Below are 27,058 nucleotides of genomic sequence, written 5' to 3'. Positions count from 1 at the left end.
GTGGTAATCTGTTAGATGATATAAGGCATATAAAGGGACTTAACAAGTATGGTTTGTCTTAAAATTAATCATTTGCTTCCCTGCTAAGAATGAAAGGGAAAAAAAATGATTTTATTGTTTTTGTTTACTTAGTATTTCTTAAAGAGAAATGACCAATATGCTTAAGATGACAATTCCTCATGCTTTTCAACCACTTCATTAATTCTGTATTTATTCATTTTTTTACTCATTTTTATCTGTCATAAGTGAAACATTCAGCATAGCTGTTGAGACCATTAGATTTTAAGTTGGAGAGGAGAATAAGTCCATTACTTATAATTTTAATTAAATTTAAATTTTCTAAAAAAAAAAAATAGTTTTAATCATCTTGAAAAAAAAATCAGGTCTGGTATGTGTTTCTTAACTTAGAGGTTCAGAATCTTGATAAAATAGACTCAATAGATCTAAAAATGATATTGCAAAGTCCCAAGGATATTCTAGGATTTTGTTAAAATACATTGTTTCCTTAAATTCGCATGAAAATTGGCTAGTGACAAATTACTAACAACAGATTCAAAGAGAAAAAAATGACCATGAGTTCTTACAAAATTCAATGCCCAATTAAGACTAGTAATGTGATCTCCTTTGCTTGTCTCTGCCTCTTGAAAATTCAGACTAGAGGGGCAGCTAGGTGGTGCAGTGGATAAAGTACCAGCCCTGAAGTCAGAAGGAATGGAGTTCACATCTGATGTCAGACACTTAATACTTCCTGACTGTGTGACTCTGGACAAGTCACTTAACCCTAATTGCATCAGCCAAAAAGAAAAAAAATTCAGACTACAGCAGCAGTTCTTCACTTGGGGTGCACAAACTTCTTCAAAAAAATTTTTATAATGTATTTCAATTCATGGTTTCTTTTATAATCTTATACATTTTTAAAACATTCTGAGAAGTATCTGAGAAGATTGCTAAAAGGATCTGTGACATAAAAGATTAAGAAACCTTGATCTAGAAGATGAAAGAGGATGATTTATACAAGAATGTCTCCAACTATTCATAATACATGTTTATAAAACCATTCGGTGCCCTTCTGAGGGAAAATCAGAAATGTATTTTCTAGCTCTTGGTCCCAAGAGGTAGATTTACCTAAGTCAATTGGTATTAATAGGAGGTATAAAAATGATAAATTTTATCTTATTCTCTCTCAGCCACACATCAATAGCAAAACCTTAACCCCTTCTATCCAATGGCGATTAGCTGAGCAAGTATGCATTATGAACTAGAAAAAGCTGGAAAAGGTGATAGCTCTTCAGAGAGTATTTGTAGTAATTTCATAGGTTAAAAGGCAATGTTCTTTGAATTTGGAATTCATCTGTTGTGCTTAAAAGTAAATAAAATGCCTCAGTCCATTGTTTTTTCCCAAATGCACAGTAAAAGCCCTAAATGTTTCCACACATTAAGAGATTAATATACAGAAATGCACATGAGGTAGACAGAACTGGCTTTCTCTCTTTACTTTACTTGTTTCTCCTATATTGCTGTCATAATTCCAACCCATAAGATTCTGTATGAAAGAATAATCTTCCTGGCCCACTAGTTTGTCTTAAAATATTATTGCTCCAGAGACTTAAAAAAAAAAAAAAATAGATTGTCATTTGTTGTGTCCCTGAACATATTGGAAGTCAAAGAAGAATCTGAATCATCACCACCTTTCGGAGACGTGAATCAGCTAAATATTTTCACAAGCTAAAAAGGCTTGCAAAGGAATTTTTTAAAAAGTAAAAGTCCAACTATATAACTTTATCTTGAAGGGGAGGAAAATGTTTCTGAAAACATAATACACATCACATTTTTCTCCCAATCCCATAAGATTTAGGTATTATTAAATGCTTCTCTTAAAACAGCACTGTTTTTCATGGAAAGTTGAGAGGGAGGGAATGTGGATATGTGATTGGAATGGATAAGGTGACAAGCCCAAGAGTACCTGGCAGATCTGGCAAATACCCAGAAGCTATTAATGCAACAAATGTGAATATTTCACATAACATGTAAGACTTCTGACAATAAAACCAAACACATTTGGTTCAAATATTTTAAATGAAAGTAAATTTTTTAGAATTTACATAGTATTTAAGATAATGGAAAATCAGCATATTCAAGTGAATAATATTCAAGGTTGTAGAATACTTTTAAAATATATTTTGCATTTATGCTTAAGTTTACTAAAAATTACGACATCATGAAGTTAGTGTAATCAAATTTCATTGTATTGCATGGAAGTGATATTACAGCATATTTACTTGTTACATGGCAATCAAGAAAGTACTTATACAGCAATCATAATAATGTCACAGTATATTCCCATCATCCTGACATCATAACATCATGCTTCCATTACACTTTGAGTCACACTTGCAGTCATGTCATGCTAATGTCACAATCTGAATCATACAATGTGCATTTTAGAGTAATAACATTCAGTAGTCACATTTTTGGAACTTCTTACATTGAAGTATTTAATGCAATAGTATCCAATTTTGTTTTTTATATAACATTTTAATAGAAAACACGTAAATTACTCGTTTTACAGTGGCCATACAGAGCACAAAAATATCAATCACAAAAATATCACTTAAGAAATGTAAATAACAACTAGATCACTTATATACAACAATTGTTCTAAGTGTAATACTTTTTCTTAACATGACAATTACGTTCCACTTCTGTGGAGACAAATGCACACATGCAAAATATATTTCAATAAAAGATCTTGTCAATTAAACAACCTTTACTTGTTTTATTCACTGTAATGAATGTTGATTTTCATGTGTTAGGCTTATTATAGAGTCACACCCAAATGCTAGTCTAAAATAACCTAGTATATAAAAACTGAAAAAGTTTTTAATTAGTGTTTGAATTTCTACTTAAGCACATCTGTGACCATGTTGTCAAATAGTCCACCAGGATAATATCTTGTATTTTATGAAATATCTTTTTAAAGCTTTTAGTTATCCTAATTAAACTAAGGTTCAATATTTAAACCCTGCTTTATTCTTTCTAGAAGACAGCAGAAGCAATCAGGGAATAGCTAATGAACAGAAATTGAGGAAAATGGTGAATATATAAAATAGCAATATTTTAAGGATTATTATTAAATACAGAACGGCTACTTAAGTGATTTTGAGAAATTTCAAATTCTCTCTACCCAGTGAAATTTGTGTAACAAAGACTAAGTTAAAAGGTAAAATGAATCACATTTAAACTATATTTTTCTGAGGACAAATTTCTTATGATTCTGTACAATTCTAGAAACTAGATAAAAATGATACCACATTTGATGAAATGCTTAATTAGAAATTCTTTAAAAGGAAAACATTACAGATTCAGAAAATTGATGATGAAGAAAAAACAAAAAGGACATTCATTGTCACATAATATTTTTGGGGGGGAGGGAGTACTTATGAATTAATTTCTTCTTTCACTTTATAGTTAATGAATTACAATCAGAAAAACATAAATCTGACTTTATGCTCCTACTTTTGTTTGGGCAGTTTCTGGACCACGTGAATGAAGCCACTCACCCATGTTTAACAATTATTAGCCCTATGGAATAGCTTCCAAGTTTTAAAGCTCAAATTCTGGACAAAATACAAAATGAGGAAAACAAGAGGGAAAAAAAAAGTAGGAGTGTGTATGGTTGGGTTAATTTCCTAAATAACCATTAGTATCTGCTATGGAGATGTATTTGGATCACTTTCTATTCATTTATCATGATTCTCAGGAAACTAATAACAGGACTAAGCCATTGAGTGAAAATACTAGTGGATAGAACAGTAAGCAGGTTTTAAGAGATGCAAATGAAAGAACAGAAGCACGTAGAGCTACATCCTTCCTTACATCTAGTGTCTTATCTCCCTTTCCTCATCACTCACAAACTTAACATCTGAATGTATTACTCTTTTTTTTTTTAGAGAGGAAAAAAAGGACAGGAATAAGGAATGGCATATATTAACCATTAAACTTGTTCAAGATTTAACATTTAAGTTGTGATAAAGTGACATTTCAATTTGGAGTAATCTATATTCAAACAGCAGTGTTTTCCTCATCCCATCTTTTCCACTTTGTGCTACCAGCCTACTAATTTTATGTCTCCCTAAATGTCTTGTAAAGACAGGAGAACTAAGAATAAGCTTTTCCTTCAAACCTCCATGAAGACAAAAAAAAAAAAAAAGTAAAGGAGGCAGATGTTCTCTTTTAAAATTAACTCTGTTCTGTCACCTAGAATCCACCTAAAGCAGATTGTTCTTTGAATTGTATGGCTCCAAAGGGCCCACCAACATAACACTAAGGAAAATGTCAGGAAACCCTTTTTAATGGTGGGGCTACCTGCTCAAAGGATCTGCAGTGTGGAAGAAACAAACCTCCACATTTTTTTGTTCATTTCCTTAACTGAATTGTTGGGGAGGGAGATACTCATTTCTTTTGCTTTCTCTAAAGTTGGAGGATGGCAACCATTGACCTTTAGGGGTCACCTCATCCAATCCCTTCATTTTTACAGGTGTGGACACTGGGGTCCAGGTAAGGGAAGTGACGTGGCCCGAGTCACACCAACAGGCTCTAGGAGATTTTCAGTGCCCAGAGCTGGCAGGACCAGGCTCCTAGGAATCTCCAGGTTGGAGGTAAGGGGGGGGGGGGGGTGAGGAATGAAGAATATCTGGGAGAAGGGGGGGAGGGGTAAGGGAATAGTTCAGGTTGGGGGCGGGGTGACTGAAAATAGGAAGAACATCTAGGATTGGAGAGAAGGCTGGGGGCAGGTGCAGAATGTCCCACATAGATGGAGAATGAGGAGCAGCTCAGTCTGGGCTGGAAAGACTAAGGGGGGGAGGGATGGTGCAGCTGGGAGAAGGCTGGTAGGGAAGAACATCTGGGGAGGCGCGCACACCTGGGGGAGGAAGGGCATTTAGGCGGGAGAGAACCTATCAGATGGGGGAAAGAGACCATGGAGGGAAGCATCCGTCACCCGGGGATGAGAGGCCCTCTCACGCTGGGGGGGAAGGGCATCGGGGGGAAAGAACCACTCAGAGTGGGGGGGAGAACATCTGGGAGATCAGGACTTCTCAGGCTGGAGCATCCCTGAGCTCCACTGACCCTCACTCTCTTCTCTCCCTAGGCCGTCCCCGACCTCGGGCCGCCTTCCCTCCTTCCCCTCCCTCCGCCGGTGCGGATCTCCGCTCCGAACGACCGACCGACCTAAGAGCTGGTCCAGGGCCGGGAGACCGGCAGACACTAGCAGCTGCCCGTTCCGTACCGACGGTCGCGTCCCCGCAATGGAGCGCCACCGAACGCCGCTGCCGCTTCCAGGCGCGGGACTCTTCCTGCGGAAACTGCATTTGCCGCCGCTGTCCCTCTCGTCGCATCCCGCCGCCGCTGCCATCGTAGCTGTCGGGTCCCCTGTTCCCCCTTGGCTTGCAGCGCAAAAGCCGGTTGTCAAGGCCGCCATCTTGTTTCTCCCCCGTGTTGACCCAAGCGGAACTCTGGGAGCCTAGCCGTGACCCTCCTCCGCCTCGCTCCGCCCAACGCAACACATCCAGCCAATAGAATAAGGGTTTTCTGCCTCCAAAAACCAATCAGAAAGCGTGTTGCTGAGATGTGGGATTGGCTCGTGGACTCGTGGACGCCTGCCGGGCCCAGGTGAGAGAGAGCTAGGGCTAGAGAGCCGAGAGTCGGGTGAGGGGAGTTTGGGGAACCTGGAGGCCGTGCGTGAGGGGGAAGCTGCTGTCTAGGCCTGTTAAGGGCCGAGGCGGAGAACCCGAAGTAAAGAAGGCGTGGAGGGAGGGTTGCCCTCGCTCCGCATAGACACCTGCACCGTCTTCCGTCACCCCGGCGCGGGGAGGGGGTGCCGCCGCTTCTGCGCCCTCTCTCGTCACCTTTAGTCGGGTCCTGGGCCCCCGAGGACACTTGGTTAGAAACTGTTTTCCGCGTGGCTGAGCCGGGACCTTGGAATGAAAAAGACCTTGAACTTGGGGCGGGTGGGGCTGGTGGAGAATGAGACTTTTTGGAGGGGGGGAAGGGCAGGACTTGGGAGTTACCACGCCGGTATGGAACCTCCCTCCCTCCCCTAGGGCCTATCCTCGCCTAAATGTGGGTTGTCTGTAACTTAAGAGTGGTGGGCGTAAACTTAAGTGACTTCCTACCGGCGGACCGGGGTCGTGGGGGAGGGAGAGAAAGCGCCGCGTGGGGTCCTCCGGACTCCCAGCCCTGGACTCACCTGAGACCGCGGAAACCACCTGACGCCGGAGCCGCTCGTAGTTAGTTCCAATTAGTGTTTCTGAAACACAGAGATCCTCCGGCGAGGAGGTGTGTGAATGATAAGTGTTATCCTGACGGAGCCTCGTTCACACATTTAATTATCTTTGGCTGTTAACGCAGCTGCAAACAACCCAAATACTTTTGGTGTCTTTCCCCCCAAATTGATATAAAAGAATTAGAGGTTTGTGTATTTTCTTTCGTGGTTACCTGTGAACTTTGAACTGTAAGCTGCCTCATTAGAATAGAGAATTTATAATGTGTGAAAAATTCCGTGTATAATTTGTGGCAGTATGGTTCCCTTTTTTTTCCTTTGCCCCTCCAAAATGAGCTTTAAAAAAAGAATAATTTAAAATAAGTCAGGAATCTCAAATTATTTCTTCCTAATTTTAGAATGTAGTATTTTAGTCAAAATGTTTGATATTTTAAAGTTTTATATTTTAAAATGTGTTGGAAATGAAATTTTAATTTGTGTTGAATTGTAACGTTTTTCTTTCATTGATAATTTTTTTTTTTTGGAAGCATTTTTATCAACACTTCTGTTATGGGAAATTTCACCAACACCAAATATCTCTTTAAGTTCCTGAAGCACTATTGTTATTTGAGAGGATGTACAAATGATGTCAAAAAACTATTCACCCTCCAGTATTGCACACACGATAAATAGGGCATTAGAGAGCAATACAGGTTATGCTTAATACAAAACATACTGAAAACATACTGAAATTTGTGGTACAAACTTAAGGTTACATTGAGATAAACCTCAGAAGGCATCAATTCAGACTATATAAAGTAGTGATCCAAAGTGCTTTAATAACCTTAAAATGTTTGTCCCAAAATAATTTTGAATATTACTCTTAACATGCTTTTATTTAAAAAACACCAGAAGGACGTCTTCCTGTCTTGAGTCTTAGCTTCCTTTGGGTTTTTGTTATTTAAATTTTGCGTGATTACTATAACTGATGGGATCCCCCCAACTTTCAATTTAGGTGGACAAACAAAAGATACATTTGTAACGAACCATTATTGAAATCCTAAGGCTTGGGCCTAGACCTACGATTTCATTGTGATCAGGAACTCTTCCCTGAGTTAATTCTACCAAGGCAGAACCACCCATCTCTTCCTCAAGCACTGAGAAAGTGACATACCCCCTCTTACATCCCGAGGAGGGCCTTGAATCCACATCTTCCTTCCTTTGAGGTTAATTATTCATTATGTCTGAGTATCCTAGGAATATATATATATATATATATATAAAGTTGATCTTCCATCATTTGTCTAGTTGGTAAAACCTTTAAAATAAACATGATTAAAAAGTCATTTGAGAAAGGAGGTTAGTAAGTGAATCCTGAACATTTCTACAAAAGGAAGACAAATTGATTCTTAAAAGTTCAAGATGAAGTAGCACACTGCAACATTCTGCTAAGTTTCTTGAACTATGCAATTAAAATTAAAATGTTAAGTGGACATTAAATTCTGTGCATATCGGTAGTTTTGATGTTTTTCACTCATGTTGTGAGAATTGTAAAAACAACAAAATGTCAAGCCAAAGAATTTGTATTTTGTTCAGAATAAATAATGGGAAAACCTCTGGAGATTTTTGAGCTGTTGAGTGATATGGTCATACTTATATTTTAGTAAGAATATTTTGGCAGCTTTGTGACAGATGAATTGCTAGGGGAGCAGGATGCTGTTAGGAAGCTAATGAAGATAAAGTTTAGGATTTACTTGTAAAGTTCAAGTCTAATAATGAACAAAACCCATTTGTAAAGTTATAACAGTTCCATCCAGTATTTTGAAATGATATTTAGTATCCTTTGATTTCAAGTATGCTTTGATACTTTGGGTTTGTGATTTTAAATGGCACATTTTCAGTAATTGCAGATTACAATTCATATATAGTTCCTTTTGTCTGATTATTCATGTCATTCACAAAGGATCTGCCCAATGCACCGATGGCCTTTCTCTGCAAATTTTAATATGTTATGGATTGAAAAAATAATAAGTTTTCAGTGGATTTATGGGGATACAAAATGAGGTCCCTGCCCTCAGAGTTCACAATCTTAATGGGAAAGTCAAGAAGCAAACAAATATATACAGTCTTATTTATATTATTTTACACGTTGCCCTAAATAAAAAAAGAAAACTCTTTATTTTCCCTTATTCTTTCTATAAGCCCGTTTTACTGATTTCTTTGGTTATCGTGGATAGAATTCCTGTAGGTTTTATTTAAATGTTGCTGACCTCTTTGCTTTCCCATTACTGTTAACTTTAAACCTCTTCCAATGGAGGTTACTCTTCCTTCTTGTCCTTTCAATGTTTCAGGGATGGTTCACCAGTCAGTATAAATAAATATTGTCTACTAGGTGCCAGGCACTGCAGAGGATGGGAAAAAATGCAAGTCTTTTCAAGAATTCACAATCAAATGGGAGAGCTTTTGCATGCCAACTTATATGTATGAACATATACAAGAATTGTAAAGTAAAATCAACAGGATTTAGCAACAGACAGGAGTAGTAATGGCTATGGCCTCGAAGAATGGTGGAACCCACTGAAAGTGAAGTTAGGAGACTGGCAGTGAGGAAGATCATAAGTTGTGTTTTGGACATACTGAGTGTAAGATGTCAGTGGGATTCCAGTTAGAGCTGTCTAATAAACCATTGGAGATGTGATAAAGGTCCTGAGAGAAAGACTGGATACATTTGAGAAACATACATACATATATATATATATATATACACACACACATAGAGAGAGAGAGAGAGAGAGAGAGAGAGAGAGAGAGAGAGAGAGAGAGAGAGAGAGAGAGAAAAGATAATTTAATCTATTAAAGCTAATGAGATCACCTTATAGGAGTAGAGAAGAGAAGGCTCAAGACAGAGCCTTGGAGGATGTTTACTATCAATGGCCATGATCTGTTCTTCACAGGTGTGACCTGGGTGAAATCCAGAAAAAGAGAAGTGGTTAAAGAATTGGATAAAAGAATGGTATCAAAAAAACCTAGAGTAGTGTTCTCAGCCTTGGTACTCCCATCTCCTCTACCTCTGGAGGTTAGAGTCATGAACTTCCAAACCTCTATTTAACAAGAGCACAGCCTAGAACATTTCATTTTAATTCCCTGGCTTCACAATTTTGAGACTTTTCCCTCTATTTTCCACTTTTGCCAGCCCTCCCATCTGTTTGGCTTCCATATATGTCTTACACCCATTATATGGTAAGCTTTTGGGGGACAAGGATTGTCTTTGTATTTTGTATTTGTATCCTTAGTGTTTAGCATGTTACCTGATTCATGGTTTGTGCATTTATTTATTGAGGGAATAGAGAGAAGAAATATAAGAGTCAAGAGAGAGAGGTTAATGGTCTGTAGGGAGGATTGAGAAAAGGCTGCTAGATTTGGCAGTTTATAAATGATAACTTTGGAAAAAGCAGTTTTATTTGAATAATGAGTTTTTGAAAGTCAGATTGTAGAAATGAGAATAAGAGGGAAAGTCATCGGAGGCAATTTTTTTAGATGGCCGCTTCAAGAAATTGGCCTCAGAAGAGAGTATTGTTTGTCCTTCATTCGCAAAGAGGATCCTGACATCCGGGAGGTGATGAACAAGGAATTGGGTTTAAGTGAGGGAGGCTGGGCAAGGTCACTTGCCTCACTTTCTCCTGAGCCACTTAGGTGTAATGGCAAGATCTAGGCAACTGGAGATGGCCTTGGATGAAATCCAGAGTGAGAATGAGTGGATCAGATAAGGTTTTTTGGAGGCTGAAAAAAATGGATGCATTTGCAGGTAAGCTGTCTACAAATAATTAAATACATACTATATGCACTGTATGTTAAAAGTATTAGTCAAAAAGTAGTATCAAAGTTCATGAGATGTGCTTTGCCACTGGATTTATCAGAAGAGAAACGAAAATTCCTGTGGAATCTTAATGCTATTGCAGAGTTCACAATCCAAACAAAAGCTTGCCTATTTATGAGATTACAGCAAAGGAAGGAAGAAGAAACAAATCTAAATGGCAGTGGCCAAGGAAGAAGAAAGGAGAGCTAGGAATGGGAAAAAGATGGAACTTCTGCTTAGGGAAGGAGTTAGGCAATGTAAAAGCATTTTTTCCCTTGCAAACTTCTGGGTTGCTTATCCACAGTAATCTATCAGCCTGGTGCAGAGTGAATGGTGTCTTGACTTCTAAGGACAAGCAGGGAGTTCAGCTTGATTTCGAACCTACACCTAGGAAAGGAGGGATTTCGTCCATAATGTTCCATGCCTTTTGCATGGCTCTTGGTTCAGTTTTATTGGAAAATATATCAACTCAAAAGCACAAATTCAAGGGGCCCTTCAACAAGGGTAATCTCAGAGGGCAAGCAATAAAGGGGGTGAGCAGCTGTACGGGGAACCTCCTGCAGAAGATGGGATTGGAGTTGAATTTGGAAAGAAGTCAGGAAACTAGCAGGTGGAAATGAGGCTAAGTATTCTAGAGCTGAGGAAAGGAGATTATTGCATGCAAGAAATAGCAAGTCCAGCATAGCTGGGTCATAGAATATATCAGAAGACGAAAGTATAAGGTTAGAAAGGTAAGAGGGGCCAGATTGTGAAGGACTTTAAATGTCAGTCAGAAGACTATATTTAATGTGGAAGTGATAAAGAGCCACTGCAGTTAATTGAAGAGGGATCATATGATTGGTTGGTCTTGTGCTTTAATAAAATTGACTTTGGCAGTTTAATGGAAGGTAGGTTGGAGTGGGGAGATTTGTGGCATATTATCAAGAATTTAGTACCAAAAATTGTATAAAAGATAGCAAAGACATATTTTACCAGAAAAGATGACATTGAAGGATAAGAGAGAGCTGGCATTTTTTTCCATAACTATTTTTGTAATGATACGTAGTCATCCTTTTTCGAACCTTACACTTGAATTAATTTTACCATGTTATTTACCCATCTATTCTGCTTAAATGCCTATGAAGGAACTCATTCAACAGTGCTGACCAGGCCCATTTCAGACCTGTTATGTAATCTCAACTGTACCATACCTCTTACATGCCAATATGTTTATTTTACCTTGATTGAATCTTTATACCTCTTTCCTCAGTATCTGATCCATATCTTTTCTCCTTTGCTACTCCTCTCTCAGTAGAGGCCTCAACTTAGACTTTACTAAAAAAAAATTCAGTCTTTCATTGAAAGGCTTCTCTTTTCCTCAGTTCTTTATTTCAAATTATCTTATTATGATGAATGATTAATACATCACCAGGACATACTTAAATCTGTGTCATCTTTTCTCACCAATATATTGGTGAGAATATATCTCACATCAAATCTTTGGGAAGGAGTGAGCATTTATGTAAAGAAACCTACCAGAAAGGCACATAAATGAGGAAGACTTACGTTCTAGGGCAGTTCACAACTCTGAATTGTAGGCCTTAATGTCTTTCCTTCAATTGTACTATAGGAAGCTGCTTTTCTACTAAAGGGTTCCTTTCTGATCTACACTGCTATCCTGCTGAGCAAATCTACTAGTCTTCTACTCTAGAATTGATGAAGCAGTGAAAGGCCCTTTTAACTCAAGACTCTTAAAAAGGTGCTGAGGAACTGCTAAGTTATTGTAATGATAAACAGTTCCTTAAACTAAAGAACTACAAACAACTTCACTCAACTGGATTTTAATCAGCTCCCAGTTTTTTTGTTAGCAAAATAGAGCTCACAGGAGGATAGTTCTTTGGGCAATACAAACAAGCCCAACCAGCTCTTTGGATAGAATGCTATAATAATCTTTGAGAGATTTCACCTCTCCCAAGTTATAGATGATGCTGCAGTACAATAAGTTAAATTTAGTTCTCTTACAGTGAGGTTCTGTCTTTTTCTCTTTTAATTTTAAAAAAATTTCTGAATTTAACAAGCACTAAATAAACATTTCTTATATATTGTAGAGCAGATGAGGAAAATTATACATGAAACTGGGTCACGTAAAGTTTGCTTTTCTTTTAAACTACGTATTGTCAAACAGGGAACTTTTGAAGCCATTCTACCCTGTAATTCCTTCTGGATTTTTTTTTTTTTTTAGAGTGGGGGACCATACCCTTATTTCTGTTTGCTTATTTACCACCCCATTCCTCCAAATTAAACATACACACAAACCTTTATAACCACTGCATAAACATTCAAAACAAATTCACCCACTGGTCATAACTAAAAGTATAACACATTCTATACCTTGAGTTTTCTATTTAGTTGGTCATGATGGTTCATCATCTATATCATATAATTTGTTCACCCATTCTCCAATTAGTGGGCACTCCCCCAAGGTTTCTAATTCTTCATCATCACAAAAAGAGCTGCTTTGAGTATTTTTTATCTTTTTGTAAATGAAGATTCTTTTCTATTCCCTTTGATTTCTTTGATATATAGGCCTAGTGGTGTTAACACTTTAATAACGTTTAGTTCCCATCTTTGACATAGTTACAGTCAAAGCTCAGTAGTTTGATTATTGAGCCAAAGTGTTTAGTCAATATCTTTCTTTGCATGATTACAGATGGAGAATGGTTTGAACAGTTCACAGCTTCACCAGCAAGATATTTCTGCACTCTCTTCCCATAGCCACATTAATTTGTCATCTTTGCCAATTGGCAGGGTGTAAGGTAAATACTTAGTCATTTTAATTTGCATTTCTAGTTGTGATTTGGAACATATTTTCAAATGCTCATTTATAGTTTGCAGTTCTTATGAAAACCATCCATGTCCTTTACTAGTTAAGTATTGGGGAATGATTCTTGGTTATACACAAAGATAGATATATATATATATATATATATATATATATATATATATATATATATATATATATATATATATATATATACAAACACGTATATACATACATATATACATGTAATTTAATTCAGCAAATATCTTGGATATCAGACTTTTGAGAACTATTGGTTTGTCAAGACTCATATTTTTAAAGTCCACAATAATTGTTCCTTGGCCATATTTTCTCACATCTTTCGAAGATAATTTTTTTAAATGCCAAGTTTGGAGGGAAAAAAAAAGACACAAACCACTCATGTACCTAAGCTATTGTAGTAATGATAGAATATCCCCAGGGATTCAATCATGCTTACTACAATGTAAAGGATAAGTACCTTGAAGGTTTGTTGAATTGGCTTAAACTGTTTAAAGAGCTATTAATGAGTATATTTGCCAGCTGAGTGGAAATCTAATCAAAAGGGCTTTAAGCTAGAGAAAATGGGAAGAGAGAATATAGTACATGTGTAATTCTGTGCTAAGAGTCATCACAAAGAAGAAAGAGAACAGCTTGGATGTTCAGAAATTCACAGACAAAATTTCAGAAAACAATCAGTAGTAAGCACATGGTTCCAAATGTTAATAAGTACTCAAAAGGTTAGACAACAGGAAAGATGAGTGGGAAGTTCCAATTCAAGGAGGCACATTTGACCTTATAGATATCATATAGGATCATCTCCATTCTCCATGTGTATATATTTTACTCAAAAAAAAAAATGGATCCAAAAGTCTGATTCTTCTTGTGCAACAAAATAACTATGGATATGTATACATATATTGTATTAAACATATACTTTAACATATTTAACATGTATTGGTCTACCTGCCATCTGGGGGAGAGGGTGGGAGGGGAAAAATTGGAACAAAAAGTTTTGTAATTGTCAGTACTGAAAAATTACTCATGCATATTATATTTTGTAAATAAAAAGCTATAATTAAAAAAAAAAAAAGAAAAAAAAGAAAAAGAAATTGGATTCCAGCACTGTGACCAAACCTGATAAAGCTACTATAGGCATTCTGAAAAACAGCCCAGCCCAGATGTAACCTAAGATTATTCCCCACACCCAACCAAGGATTTTTGATAATCTGATCAGACTATTTTGTGATTTCAGTCCCCCAACTCTACTTTGTGATTTTTGTCTTTATAACCCCTGCTGCTTTAGCCTACCCCAAGATCAGTTTTTTTTTTAATAATAGTTTTTCATTTTCAAAATAGATAATTTTCAACATTCACCTTTGCAAAACTGTGTTCCAGATTTTTCTCACTCCCTTCAGACGGCAAGTAATCCAATATGTTAAACATGTACAATACTATACTATTTCCACATTTATCAGGCTACACAAGAAAAATCAGATCAAAAAGGAAAAAAATGAGAGTGAACAAAATGCAAAACAAAAAAAGTTAAAATACTATATTGTGGTCCACACTCAGTTCCTAAAATCCTTTCTCTGAGTGTAGTTGGCTCTCTCCATCACCAGTCTATTGGAATTGGCTTGAATCACTTTGTTATTGAAAAGAGTTAAGTCCATCACAGTTGATCATCAATTAATCTTGCTGTTTCTGTGTACAATGTTGTCTTGCTTCTACTCACCTCACTTAGCATCAATTCTTGGAAGTCTCTCCAGTCTTCAGTCTTTCTGAAAGCATCTTATTGATTGTTTGTTTTAGAACAAGAATATTCCATTACATTCTTATACTATAACTTATTCAGCCATTCCCCAGCTGATTGGCAGCCACTCAGTTTCCAGTTCCTTGCCACTATAAACCAAGCTCAGTTTTAACTGCTCCCATGTTTATATACATATTTGTCTTCCTTAGGAAAAATAAATCTACGGATAAAAAAAAAGAGAAACTGGATAAGTAAAGGCATTTGTGGACTGGGGCAGCATTGTAGACTGAAGAGGTATTTTCATGTGAAGAAATGCAGCAGCTGTAATTGAGGAACATCAGGAAAGCATTAGGGAGATCACTGACAATGGGAGAAGGCTCTGTTTTGGTTCTGTTTTCTTTGCAAAGTAGACTGACCTTTATCCCAAAAATGATCACAAGAAAGTGATAGCAAAAACAAACAAAAATGGCATTTTTTTTTTTTTTTAAAGCACATAGCTGCCCTTTATAAAGTCATCACCTGTCCTGAGAAACTAATACAATCAGGTACTATAAGGACTGGGCCTCTTAAAAATGATACATTTTTATGGAATTGTTTTTATATCATTTAAAATTTATCTCAGTATTTATTTCCTTCTTCCAGAAAACCATCTATATAACAATTTTTCTAAATAAAAAAAAAAAAAAAGAGGAAATGAGTAAAATCAATTAGGCTATTAAAAAAGTTTGAAAATAAATGCAGTGACTTTACCTTTGTACACCTTACCTCTGCAAAGAAATTAAAGGAGGCGTCTTTTCACATCTTTTTATTGGGGCTATGTGTTTTGTGTTTTTGTTTGTTTGTTTGTTTTTGGTTTTTTGCTATTCTGCAATATACAGTTTTGATTTTGTGGGGGGTTTTCTTGTTTGTTTTTGCATTTATACTATATTCCTTTGGTCATACCTGCTTCTTTCTGAATCTTTTTATGGAAGTCATTCTATGTTTCTGTATTCATCATATTTTGCATGTCTTACAACACAGCAATATTATGTTCTAGTTTGTTTAGCCATTCTGCAGTTGATGAGTAGATACTTTGTTCCCATTTCTTTGATACCACAAAAAGTTTTGCAACAAATATTTTGTGTTTATTAACTTTTTTCTTATCAGTGACTTCTTTGGGACATCTAATTAATAGTGGAATGTCTGGGTTTTATTTATATTTCAAAATGGTTGTATTAATTCACAGCTCTATCAGTAATGCACTGCTGGGCATCTTTCCACAACTTCTCCAACATTAACTTTCCATGTTTTGTTATTTTTGCTGATTTGATGGATGCGAGGTTGAAATCTCAGAATTATTTTGGATTGTTTTTCTCTACTTAGTGATTTGGAAAATTTGGTATGGTAAGAGTTTTCAGTTCTGTTCAGAACTATTTGTTCATATCTAGCTGTAAGTAATCTGTTAGTGAATGCCTATAATTTATTTGTATTTTTTAGCCCCACATATTTTATACATTTTGTAGTTATTTGAAATGGAATTTCCCTTTCTATCGTTACTCCTTGGACCTTATTACGTAGAAATACAATTGATTTTTGAGGGTGCATATTGTAGCCTGCAACTTTGCTGAAAGTGTTTTCTCACTATTTTCCTAGGATTTTCCAAATATAGCATCATATTATTAGCATAGTTAGTTTTTTTTAATCCTTTTAACCTATGTTTGTAATTCTAATGTCTTTTTTTTCTTCTTATGTTGCTGGCATTTCGAGAATGATATCAAATGATAGCAAGGACAATATCTTTGCTTTATTCCTAAATGTTTTAGAAATGGTTCTAGTATAAGCTCCATTGCACGTGGTGCTTTATTTTGATTTTAAGATAGATAATTTTTGTGATATTAAAAAAAAAATCCTCAATGCTATCCTTTGTAGCTTGGTTTTTGTTTTTTGTTTTTAAAGCATAATGAGCCTTGTACTTTGTCAAAGTTTTTTCCTATGTCTTTGAGAAAATCTTTATATATTTGGATGTTTCTGGTTTTAATATGATTGATTATATTGATTGCTTTCCTAATGTCAAACTATCCTTACATACCTGGTATAAATGCAACATAAATCCATGATGAATATTTTCTGGAATAAATTGATATAATCTGATAGGATTTTGTGTAAAATTTTAAAATTTACATTTATTAATAATATCAGTGTGATTTTCTTTCCTTGTTTTATTCTTTACTAGTTGAGGTGTGTGTGTGTGTGTGTACACATATAAATGAGATAAGGTGAGATCTTTCAAGCCAGTTGTGAAAATCTAGTAAGAAAGGCTTCATCTACTTCAGAGTTTGAGTAGGCCTGAAGGACTTTGAGGATTGAGTCAAGGGCATACTTGAGTCCCCTTCCTGCTATCCTCTCATTACATCATTTCCTCCCTATTTCAGTCAAATAAGGGCAATTATGTACTTATTGGTCAAGTTGAATTTCATGAGTAGATCCCTCTTTAGAATGTAAGACTCTCAGCCAATGAGGATGAGGGTCAGTGGTGGGAGGGGGTATTTGCCTTAGGGATTAAAGTTGCTAACCCTGCCCACAGGAGGCACTTCCTCTCTTCCATTGTCTGCTTAAAGATGGGGTACACCCTTCTCCTGAGAATGTACAATAAACTTTACCTTGCTCTAGAGAGCTCTCTAGCTCACATAATATATCTTTTTCTTAAAAAAGGATTCTCTTAAGGTGCTTTCTCAGTTTCTGAGAATAATTTATGAAGTATTAATAGTACTTTAAAAGTTTGAAAGAATTTTCTCATGAATGCATCAGGGCAAGGAAATTTTTCATTTTGTATTTTCTGCATACCTACTTCTTTTTCCTTTTTGGAGCCTCAATTAAGAAATCCATTTGATCTTTTGTCGCTTTGGATTTTTATATTTTTTGAAGATATCCCTCATTTATTTTGTGTTTTTAATTTTATTAGCAGTTTTATTAGTAGTTAACTACACAGTATATTCTGATTTAAAAAAAATTCTTAGTTTTGTTGTGGTTTTATTTCCTAATTTATTAATTTGATTTCTGCTCTCTTTTCAATTAGAATGATTAAAGTTTTTATCAATTTTATTAGACTTTTCAAAGAATCAGCTTATATTTTTAGTTTCCATAACTTTTAAAGTTTAAATTTTGTTATCTTCTTTTGTGCTTATTTTAATTTTTATTATTTGTTTTTCTAATTTTTAAAAATGTTTTCAGTTTTATTAATCTCATGTTTTGTTAATGTATGTTTTATAGGGATATGATTTTCCTGAGGACTGCTTCCCAGAAATTTTGGTATGTTATTTTCATCATTATTATTTTCCTTTATATAACTTCTATGATTTAATTTGCTCTTTATTTAGAACTTAATTGTAATTCTCCATTTGAGTTTGTGTCTTTTGTTTGTGGTCCCTGTGAATGAGATGAGGTGAAATCTTTCAAGACTGTCGTGAAAATCGAGTAAGGCTTCATCTACTTCAGTGTTTGAGTAGGCCTGAAGGACTCTGAACATCTAGTCAAGGGCATAATTGCTTTCCCCTCTCATGATATCTCCTCCCTATATCAGCCAAATATGGGCAACTGTGTACTTAATGGTCAAGTTCAATTTCGTGGGTAGATCTCAAAGTTAGAATGTAAGACTCTAAGCCACTGAGAATGTGAGTCAGTGTTGGGAGGGGGTGTTTTGCATTAGGGATGAAAGGTGCTGTCCTGCCCACTGGAGGCGCTTCCTTTCTTCAATTGTCTGCTCGAAGGGTGGGACGCCCTTCTCTTGAGAATGTACAATAAACTTTGATTTTTTTTTTTTTTCCAGAGCTCTCTCCAGCTTTTTTTATTAAATGGTGACCCCTCACCATTTCTTTACCACACACGTGGAAGCAATTACTGTTTTTATTTCATTTTTATTTGCAGTGTCTTTGTATCACAAATACATGGTACTTTTTGTAAAAGCTTCAAGTGGTCGTTGGAAGTACAAATATTCTTTTTTAAAAAATTTTATTTATTTACTTTTATTATTAATTTTATAATTATAACATTTTTTGACAGTACATATGCATAGGTAATTTTTTCCTACATTATCCCTTATACTCCCTTCTGTTCCGAATTTTCCCCTCCTTCCCTCCACCCCCTCCCCTAGATGGCAGGCATTCCCATACATATTTAATATATTATAGTATATCCTAGATACAATATATGTGTGCAGAACCAAATTTTTTTGTTATTGTTGCAAGGGAAGAATTGGATTCAAAAGGTAAAAAATAACCTGGGAAGAAAAACAAAAAATGCAAACAGTTTACACTCATTTCCCAGTGTTTCTTCTCTGGGTGTAGCTGATTCTGTCCATCATTGATCAATTGGAACTGGATTAGATCTTCCATCAGAATACATCCTCATACAGTATTGTTGTTGAAGTGTATAATGATCTCCTAGTTCTGCTCATTTCACTCAGCATCAGTTGATGTCTCTCCAAGCCTCTCTGTATTCATCCTGTTGGTTATTTCTTACAGAACAATAATATTCCATAACATTCATATACCACAATTTACCCAACCATTCTCCAATTGATGGGCATCCATTCATTTTCCAGTTTCTAGCCACTACAAAAAGGGCTACCACACACATTTTGGCACATACAGGTCCCTTTCCCTTCTTTAGTATTTCCTTGGGACATATGCCCAGTAGTAGCACTGCTGGATCAAAGGGTATGCACAGTTTGATAACTTTTTGGGCATAATTCCAGATTGTTCTCCAGAATGGTTGGATTCTTTCACAATTCCACCAATAATGCATCATCTGGATGTCCCAGTTTTCCCACATCCCCTCCAACATTCATCATTATTTGTTCCTGTCATCTTAGCCAATCTGACAGGTGTGTAGTGGTATCTCAGAGTTGTCTTAATTTGCATTTCTCCTATCAATAGTGATTTGGAACACTCTTTCATGAGTGGAAATAGTTTCTTTTTTTAGGGGGGGGTTGCATGAGTAATTTTTAAAATTAATTTTATAATTATAACATTTTTTGACAGTACATATACATAGGTAATTTTTTACAACATTGTCCCTTGTACTCCCTTCTGTTCTGAATTTTCCCTTCCCCTAGATGGCAGGCTTTCCCATACATATTAAATATGTTATAGTATAACCTAGATACAATATATATGTGCAGAACCTAATTTTGTTGTTGTTGTTGTTGCTTCAAAGGAAGAATTGGATAAAGGTAAAAATAACCTCGGGAGAAAAACAAAAAATGCTAACAATTTACACTCATTTCCCAGTGTTCCTTCTCTGGGTGTAGCTGATTCTGTCCATCATTGATCAATTGGAATTGGATTAGCTCTTCTCTATGATGATTAGTAGAAATAGTTTCAATTTCATCATCTGAAAATTGTCTATTAATATCCTTTGACCAATTGGAGAATGGCTTGCTTTCTTATAAATTAGAGTCAGTTCTCTGTATATTTTCGAGATGAGGCCTTTATCAGAACCTTTAACTATAAAAATGTTTTCCCAATCTGTTACTTCCCTTCTAATCTTGTTGGCATTGGTTTTGTTTATACAAAAGCTTTTTAATTTGATGTGATCAAAATTTTCTATTGTGATCAGTAATGATCTCTAGTTCTCCTTTGGTCATAAATTCCTTCCTCCTCCACAAATCTGAGAGGTAAACTATCCTATGTTCCTCTAATTTATTTATGATCTCATTCTTTATGCCTAAATCATGGACCCATTTTGGTCTTATCTTGGTATGTGGTGTTAAGTGTGGTCCATGCCTAGTTTCTGCCATACTAATTTCCAGTTTTCCCAGCAGTTTTTGTCAACTAATGAATTCTTATCCCAAAAGTTGGGATCTTTGGGTTTGTCAAACACTGCTATTTTTTTTATTCACTGTCTTGTCCTATGAACCTAACCTATATCCACTGATCAACTAATCTATTTCTTAGCCAATACCAAATGGTTTTGGTGACTGCTGCTTTATAATATAGTTTTAGATCAGGTACAGCTAGGTCACCTTCATTTGATTTTTTTTTTTTTTTCATTAATTCCCTTGAAATTCTCAACCTTTTGTTCTTCCATATGAATTTTGTTTGTTTTTTTTTCTAGGTCAGTACAAATATTCTTTTGCAGTCCCATTTAGAAGCTATCTTAAAGCTTTTAGCACTAATTTAAATGAGAGGTGAAAAAAAATAAGAGAAAATAATTAGATAAAATTAAGAAAAAGGAACTAATAAATGAAATTCAAAACCAGGAGGAAAAGAAAAAAAAAATTTAGTGTGAGGGAAGCATGAGGGAAGAGAGAACCAATGGGAATAAGTGGAAAGTCTGGCCTAACTCACTGGAGGCCTCAGGAACAGCTAGAGTCAGGATAAGTAAAAGTTCTTGGTCTTTAGGGGAAGAAGTGAAGCAGACAAACAAACTGCCACAAGCTCACCACCAATCTCTCTTCTGGTCCTGCCACAAAGTGAAGTTCTCTCTACCCCCATCCCCTAATCCTTACCTACAATTCTCTTAACCCCAAATATTGAGCCAGCATTAACTGTGAGAAGAACAATTCCAGACATATGCTAATAGAGTCATTGTCCAATAGGTAATTAGCCTTAAGTTTCAGCCCTTTACATCTCCTGCTTTCTTTTGTTTTAGAACACAGGTGGTCAGGCCATCCCTGACTTCAGGGAGAGGTTGGAACCCCAAAAACAAAGGTGATCACACCCTCCCTGACTTCTCAGGAAAGGAGGTGAAAACACCAAAAAGGAGATGATCTCGACCTACCTTTCTTCTCAGGAAGAGAGATGAAAAACACCAAAGGGAAATGGGGAGTCAAGCCAGATATTGTTAGCAGGTTTCTGGGCTGAAGGATCTTACTAGAAACAGGTAGACACAAACCCATCAGCATGGGAGATATTACACAAACACATAGCAATAAAGCGCAGGCTATTAGTGATCACTCTCTCCACAGCTGGTGTAGGCTTAATATGGTGTAACAAACATGAATTATACGTGCAAGTAGTGATATAATAAACAATATGAATCAACATGGTGTTGTAAAAGATTTCCAGAAGTCCTAGAATGTATGTAAATAACAATCACACATATACCTTCTTCAAATAAAGATACTTTTGATCAATTCTATATTTTTTATTTGTTTATCTCTTTGTTAAACTTATTTTAAACTGAAAGAATATTGAAAATTTCTATCATTACTGAGTCTATTTATTCTTGTATCTCTGTTCTTGAATTTAGAAATTAAGGCATCTCAAGGATATTGGTGTAATATTGATAGTGGTTTTTTTCTGTGTTTCTTTCAGCCTAATGTAGTTTATCAACTTTTTTTGTTTTGTTTTGTTTTGAATGTTTGTTTTTGCTGTGTCTGATAGCATGATTTCAAATTCTTATATTTTTGGATTCACTTGATACTAGTAAATATTGAATTTTTTTTTGGGGGGGAAGATTTATAGTTCTTTATTTTCAACATTTATCTTTGCAAAACTTGTATTCCCAATTTTTTTCTCTTTCCCTACTTCCCTTTTCCCCAAAAGAGCAAGCAATCTGATATAGGTTCAACATGTGTAACTCTTCTGTTCCTGTTTACATCTATCTCCAGCCTCAGTTTCTGAATTAGGACTTGAAACACCAGATTTTGTTCTTTCTACATTTTTTATGGAATAATAAGACCTTTTTGGATCCTGTCTCCTCTGTATGTTGCTATTATTGTGGCAATCCTGGAGGAGATGGCTGGGACCCTGCCCCAACTTCTGCTGGGTTGACTTGTCTCTTCTTGATATTATTGTGTTGGCCTCTGCACTTCTGTTTCCTTTTATTTACACAGTTTCTAACTGGGAGATTCCATAACTGACAGGATCTACTTAAATGTTGGAGATGCTGCTAGACTCAGGACTGCTGTTCCCCATCTCCCTGCATGTACACAACCCTTTAGCTGGGTGTATATTCTGTCTGTGGCTCTAAGGGCTCCAGAATGTGCCTTGCCTCATGCTGTGTCTCTGCCCAGTGATTCTTGGACTTGGTTCTGCCCTTCACTGCTGTTCTAACCAGCACTATCAGGACAAAATCCCACTGACATCAGCCATCCTATCACCCAAAGTTTGAACTGATTTTCTCCTTTCCTAGTGTATCCATCTTCAGAAAGCTGACATATGGAAGGCCCTTTGAGGTCAGACTGGGTGCTGGTCCTCCTGGAAAAAACCTACTCAGATTGTTTAAAGAAGTAGGACCATCTCATTTCCAAAATATATAGAGAACAGACCCTTATTTATAAGAAACCAAACCATTCTCCAGTTGATAAAAGGTCAAGGGATATGAACAGATAATTCTCAGATGATGAAATTGAAATTATATCCACTCATATGAAAGAGTGTTCCAAATCACTACTGATCAGAGAAATGCAAATTGGGAGAGCTCTGAGATGCCACTGCACTCCTGTCAGATTGGCTGAGATGACAGGAACCAATAATGATGAGTGTTGGAGGGGATGTGGGACACTAATACATTGTTGGTGGAGTTGTGAAAGAATCCAACCATTCTGGAGAGCAATTTGGAACTATGCCCAAAAAGTTATTGGGCTGTGCATACCCTTTGATCCAGCAGTGCTACTACTGGGCTTATATCCCAAAGAAATACTAAAGAGGGGAAAGGGACCTGTATGTGCCAAAATGTTTGTGACAGCTCTTTTCGTAGTGGCTAGAAACTAGAAAATGAACAGATGTCCATCAATTGGAAAATGGTTGGGTAGATTGTGGTATATGAAGGTTATGGAATATTATTGTTCTGTAAGAAATGACCAGCAGGACGAATACAGAGAGGTTTGGAGAGACTTACATCAACTGATGCTGAGTGAAATGAATAGAACCAGAAGATCGCTGTACACTTCAATGCTGTATGAAGATGTATTCTCATGGAACATAAAGAAGATCCAACTCACTTCCAGTTGATCAATGATGGACAGAAACAACTACACCCAGAGAAGGAACACTGGGAAATGAATGTAAATTGTTAGCACTACTGTCTATCTACCCAGGTTACTTATACCTTCGGAATCTAGTACTTAACGTGCAACAAGAAAATTGGATTTACACACATATATTGTATCTAGGTTATAATGTAACACATGTAAAATATATGGGATTGCCTGTCATCTAGGGGAGGGAGTAGAGGAAGGGAGAGGATAATTTGGAAAAATGAATACAAGGGATAATGTTATTTAAAAAAATTTACTCATGTATATATACTGTCAAAAAATTTTAATAATTATAAAATAAAAATTTAAAAAAAGAGAAGTAGGATCATTCAGGGCAGTTTGTTTCGGTTTCTATATATCTATCTTGTCATGACTTTTTGGTGAGCATACTCTTGCTTCCAATCATCTTCTTGGGTGTCTTAAAATGTGTACCTAAAATATTTACATTTTTAAAATGTACTTTTAAAACATAGCATTTTATAATTTTTACTTTAAATTTTTTTTCCTGATACATGAGTTTTCAAAATGTTTTATAATACATCATGCTTATTACTTCCAATTTGACAATATAAAACTAAAAAAGTAAATTATGTATTTGTCAGTTTTTTATTGAAGCAATCTAAACTACTTCATCTGAAAATAAGTTAATTACTGCCATATTAGGGTATTATTGCTGATCATCTGCTTCAGTGAGTCTTGGAATATCAAAAAGAACGCAATCCAGAATCTCAATCATTTCTGAACTGGCTAACACTGGTGACCCTCCAAATCTCGTGCTTATGATCTGGAACTTGATTTCTTACTTACTACTATGTATTTGTAAAGCAGACTTTTTCAAAATGTTTTCTAGGCTCCTTAAATTGTGTCCTCACTTCAGAAATTGAAGGATCTCTTGATTTCATCAATTTAGCTATTTTTCTCACTGACTGACTTTATCATTGATAGACAAAGAGGTAGGTACATGAGGTAAACATGATGAAAAGAGAAATAGATTTGGAGTTAGGAAAGATCTGGGTTTGAATTTCACCTCTTATATTAAACTGTGAATCTGGGATAATCACGTAAGTTTTGTTAATTAGTGTCATCTCTAAAATGAAGATAATATGTTGTTAAAAGATCAGACAATTTAATTATGTAAAGAACTTTCTTTGAAGAAGTTCTTTGATGGCTCTGTGATTTTACTGGTGTGCATGCTTCCCCTCAGTGATATAGTTTTAGACTCTTTCCTCTGAGCCTGTGAGCCTCTCATCTAGGTTTTCCCATAAATTTTCTACAGGAAGTCTGCCCATAGTGCTGAGGAACTTTAATAACAGATACCAATAATGAAACATTAAGCAACTGCCACATCACTAGCCCATTGTCTTTCTTAGTTCTTATTGCAATGTATTACAGTCTTCACATATTTACTATATGTTTCTCCATTGTTTTCTGGAAATCCTAATTGTTTGGAGATGTTGGTTAATATGTAACTTGCACTGATATAGCATAGCCAAAACAAAACTGGCATTAAATTCTGAGAAACTTGTGCTATTAGAAGTACATTGTGATTCTTTAAAAAGTCATCAGCTTGTTCTCTCTTCATTTCTGCCTCCAGTTCATTATCAGTGCCAAGATTATTATATTCATCCAATTATTTACTGAAGAATCAACTCTAAGATTTGTTTGCTTAAGTGTATAAGTATCATAGTGTGTGTGTGCAAAAGTCATAGTTGCTCATCAAACAAAATTGCTATTACCAGGTACGATGTGCTCCTGGTTCTGCTCACTTCATTTTGCATCAATCTTTACAGATTTTACTGAAATCATCTGCTCATTATTTCTTATAATAGAACAGTATTCCATAACATTCATATACCACAACTCACTCAATCATTCCCCAATTATTGTCTATCCCTTCAATTTCCAATTCTTTGTCCACACACAAAGAGCAGTAATAAACATTGTTCAAAGAAATCCTTTTCCTTTTTTAAAATCTCTTTGGGATCAGAAGCTAAGTTTGATTGCCCTTTGGGAATTCTAAATTTTTCTCTAGAACGGTTGGATAAGTTCACAGCTTCATCAGTGGTACATTAGTGTCCCAATGTTTCCAAAACCTTGATGGTTTTCCTTTTCTTTCATATTAGCCAATCTGATATGTGTGAGGTTCTACCTCAGTTGTTTTAATTTGTATTTCTTCAATTATTAGTTCTTTAGCGCATTTTTTCATATGACTACAGAAAGCTTTGATTTCTTCATTTGAATATTTATATATATACCTCCTCCTGCTACATATATTGCATGACTATGAGCTATGACCTTTGTCCTACTTGAAGATCTTTTTGTTATACATCTAGTTCTGTCCAGTGTTACCTAATTCCAACTGGTTCAGGAGTTCCCTTGCTCCCCTCTTCTGGAATACTTCTGGTTCCAGACATCAGTTTTCCTCTACTATGAGAACATAAGTGTTTGTTGTTTCTCCCAAATTTGACTTAGTTCTCTATATATTTAAGAAATGAGAGATAGTGCTATAAAAATTTTCCCTCCAGCTTTCTGTTTTTTTTTTTTTCCTAATCTTGGTTACTTGGTTTTGTTTATGAAGAAATTTTTTATTTAAACATAATCAAAATTATGTTTTCTAGCTTGTGATGTTCTCTATCTCGTGTTTGCTCTTAAATCCTTCTTTTATCCATAGTTTTGATAGTATCCATAGATACTTTCCTATTCCTTGCTTATGATAGCAACTCTTTGTTTACATCCTTTTTGACCTTTTTTGGCATGTTATATAATATCTTGATCCATACCAATTTTGCCATACTGTTTTCCAGTTTTCCCAGCAGGTTTTGCTGGATGGTGAATTCTTGTCCTAAAAGCTAGGGTCTTTGGGTTTATCAAACACTGTACAACTGGTCATTTACTACTGTTTATAAGTGGACCTACCACTCATATTTGTTAGTACCAGATTGTTTTGATGGTTATTCCCTTTATAATATAGTTTGAAATTAGGTATGGCACCTTTCACTTTTTTTTTTTTCTCATTAATTTCTTTGATATTTTTTACTTTTGTGATCTATAGGAAAATTTTGCTATTTTTTTCTAGCTCTATAAAATAAATTTTTGGTAGTTGGATTGGTATGGTGCTGAATAAGTAAATTAATTCAGATAGAATTGTCAATTTTATTATATTGAATTGACCTAGCCATGAACAATTAATATTTTTTTCCACTTGCTTAGATCTGTTTGTATGAAAAGTGTTTTGTAATTGTGTTCATATTTGTTCCTGGTTTGTCTAAACAGGAATGGATGTTGTATTTTCTGCACTTGTGATCAAATTGTTTTAATAACTTTCCTAATATTGAACCATACCTGCTTCCAGATCATAATGTAAAATGCCCATTAATACTTTACAAATGATGAACTGGGAGATCTTGTAT

The 27,058-nt window shown here is 35.7% G+C and overlaps 2 protein-coding genes across 10 annotated transcripts in view; one reads left to right on the top strand and one right to left on the bottom strand.

Annotated features, from left to right (window-relative positions):
- ELP4 (elongator acetyltransferase complex subunit 4) overlaps window positions 1–5,509 on the bottom strand; it is a 227,493-nt gene extending 221,984 nt beyond the window's left edge. The window contains exon 1 of the mRNA XM_074272926.1: window positions 5,230–5,509. Within this exon, the coding sequence (XP_074129027.1) occupies window positions 5,230–5,479 (250 nt within the window). The 5' untranslated portion in view covers window positions 5,480–5,509. The remainder of the gene's footprint in view (window positions 1–5,229) is intronic.
- IMMP1L (inner mitochondrial membrane peptidase subunit 1) overlaps window positions 4,591–27,058 on the top strand; it is a 90,171-nt gene continuing 67,703 nt past the window's right edge. For 2 of the 9 annotated variants that reach the window (XM_074272933.1, XM_074272930.1), the window contains exons 1-2: window positions 5,602–5,670; window positions 17,936–17,974. The gene's annotated coding sequence lies outside the window, so the exon portion shown is untranslated. Of the gene's footprint in view, window positions 4,659–5,149; window positions 5,671–12,804; window positions 12,911–17,935; window positions 17,975–24,498; window positions 24,602–27,058 lie in introns of those variants that run through there. The other 7 variants (XM_074272932.1, XM_074272929.1, XM_074272935.1 and 4 more) reach the window with 7 other exon arrangements.

This window comes from Sminthopsis crassicaudata, chromosome 6 (genome assembly GCF_048593235.1).
Source record: "Sminthopsis crassicaudata isolate SCR6 chromosome 6, ASM4859323v1, whole genome shotgun sequence".
Lineage (NCBI taxonomy): Eukaryota > Metazoa > Chordata > Mammalia > Dasyuromorphia > Dasyuridae > Sminthopsis > Sminthopsis crassicaudata.
Note: the sequence above shows the minus strand (reverse complement) of the source record. Positions and strands in the feature narration are given on the sequence as shown.